General features: G+C 36.0%; 1 protein-coding gene across 1 annotated transcript in view; it reads right to left on the reverse strand.

Moving 5' to 3' along the window:
- Positions 1-203: 203 nt before the first annotated feature.
- Cdh11 (cadherin 11) overlaps positions 204-1,682 on the reverse strand; it is a 105,695-nt gene continuing 104,216 nt past the window's right edge. Inside the window, exon 13 of the mRNA XM_010612141.3 lies at positions 204-1,466. Within this exon, the coding sequence (XP_010610443.1) occupies positions 970-1,466 (497 nt within the window). The 3' untranslated portion in view covers positions 204-969. The remainder of the gene's footprint in view (positions 1,467-1,682) is intronic.

Raw genomic sequence — 1,682 nt, forward strand, 5'->3', positions numbered from 1 at the left:
TTCAAATAAGCAATCAAAGCAGCAGAGAGGCTATAACAGATCACAAATAGGATTATTAAGGATCACAATTAAATTAGAAATATAAATGGATCACTATAAATCCTTAATTTTTCAATGTTAAGAATCAAACCCAGAATTAAAAAAGAATCTTTTTTTTATTTCAAAGATTGCTTCTTATATTGAAGCTCATATTAAAGCAACAGTACAATGTTCATAAAATATAAGTGTGATGCTGTAACATTTTCTTACATGTCAGAATACTGATATTTGTATGTATACTAAAATAAGAACTTTAAAATTGTACAAATAGATACATTAAAAATGACATAGAAATAGGCCGCTTCTCACTGAAACAAGACAGTTATATCTGGCACGTATTAGTTTAAGATGAAAGTAGAAGCAAAAAGATTTACAAGAATCAGCAGTAACAAGATTGATGCTCAAGAGACATAATTGTACATTTTATTGTACATACATTTTATGGGTTTAAGCTGGCTGAATATTATATATTTCAAGTTTAAAAATGCACTATATATAGTGTCCATAGTTTAAGGCGAAATTACAGCTCAGAACTGTTGTCCTTTCTAATTTTGTGGAAGCTTCTTTGACAAATTAAAAAAAAGAATAATAAGAAGAAAGATTTCGATGTTCATACCACATAAACAATTTCCCTTCATTGTGAGTTCACCATTCAAATTCTCCTCCACTTAAATATTTTGTATGCCAAGTGGTTTTTCTCTAGTGAAGTTGATAAACAACTTCAATATTTGCCTTTTTTGTGGGAAAAAGTACTTCACAGTATTTACCACTTTGATGTCCTTGCAGTTTTATTAAATGTAGCCTCTCTGTAAAACTTCGCTTGTTTTAAATGAGCCTTTCCTTGATTTAAAAAAATACCTGTTTACACATCTTCTAGATTCTTGAGAATGCCAGACATAGTTCTTTAAGGCCAAATTTGTATCTTTATTGTTAAGAATCATCATCAAAAGTGTCTTTGGAACCATACAAGTCTGCTAATTTCTTAAAACGAGGTCCCCAGTTCTGTAGATAGTCATAGTCCAAGTCTGAATCTGTGGTTGCAGACTCTAAGGAGCTCAGGGACCCAGCCACCGAGCCCCTGCCTTCGTAGCCATAGATTTGGATGGAGTCATAGGGAGGGGCGGTGGGGTCATTGTCTGCCTCCTGTATCCTAGTGCTGATGAAGTCATCCACATCCACGCTGTTGGGTGCTGGCCGGAGTCCAGGTCTAGGCATGTACTGGTACTCAGGTTTGATGTCTTTGCGGGGAATAAATCCATTGATACCATCAGGGTTCTGGAGGGTGGCGATATCAAAGGCTTCTGTGTCTTCCTCACCACCCCCTTCATCATCATAGGTAATGATGTTCTCACGGACATCTTCTTCCTCAAAAACAATGAGTGGTTCTTTCTTCTGCCTTCTCAGTGTCACAAACAAAACTACAATGACTACAGGGAAAGAAAAAGAAAATGAGTGCAGGTGAAGCCCAGTCTCCCTGGATTCTTTGCCCAGAGGAGCTCAGCTTCCTGTAACCATAAAGTGTGCAAATGCTTCATAACTGGGAACATTACAAGAAATCAGAGCACTGTGTGGAATCCCCAGAGACAAGCAAAACTGACCTCCACCTGTCTTTTTTTTTTTTTTTTTTTTTTTTTAAAATTTTT

Source organism: Fukomys damarensis, unplaced genomic scaffold, assembly GCF_012274545.1.
Source record: "Fukomys damarensis isolate Sample0158 unplaced genomic scaffold, DMR_v1.0_HiC HiC_scaffold_32, whole genome shotgun sequence".
Classification (NCBI taxonomy): Eukaryota; Metazoa; Chordata; class Mammalia; order Rodentia; family Bathyergidae; genus Fukomys; species Fukomys damarensis.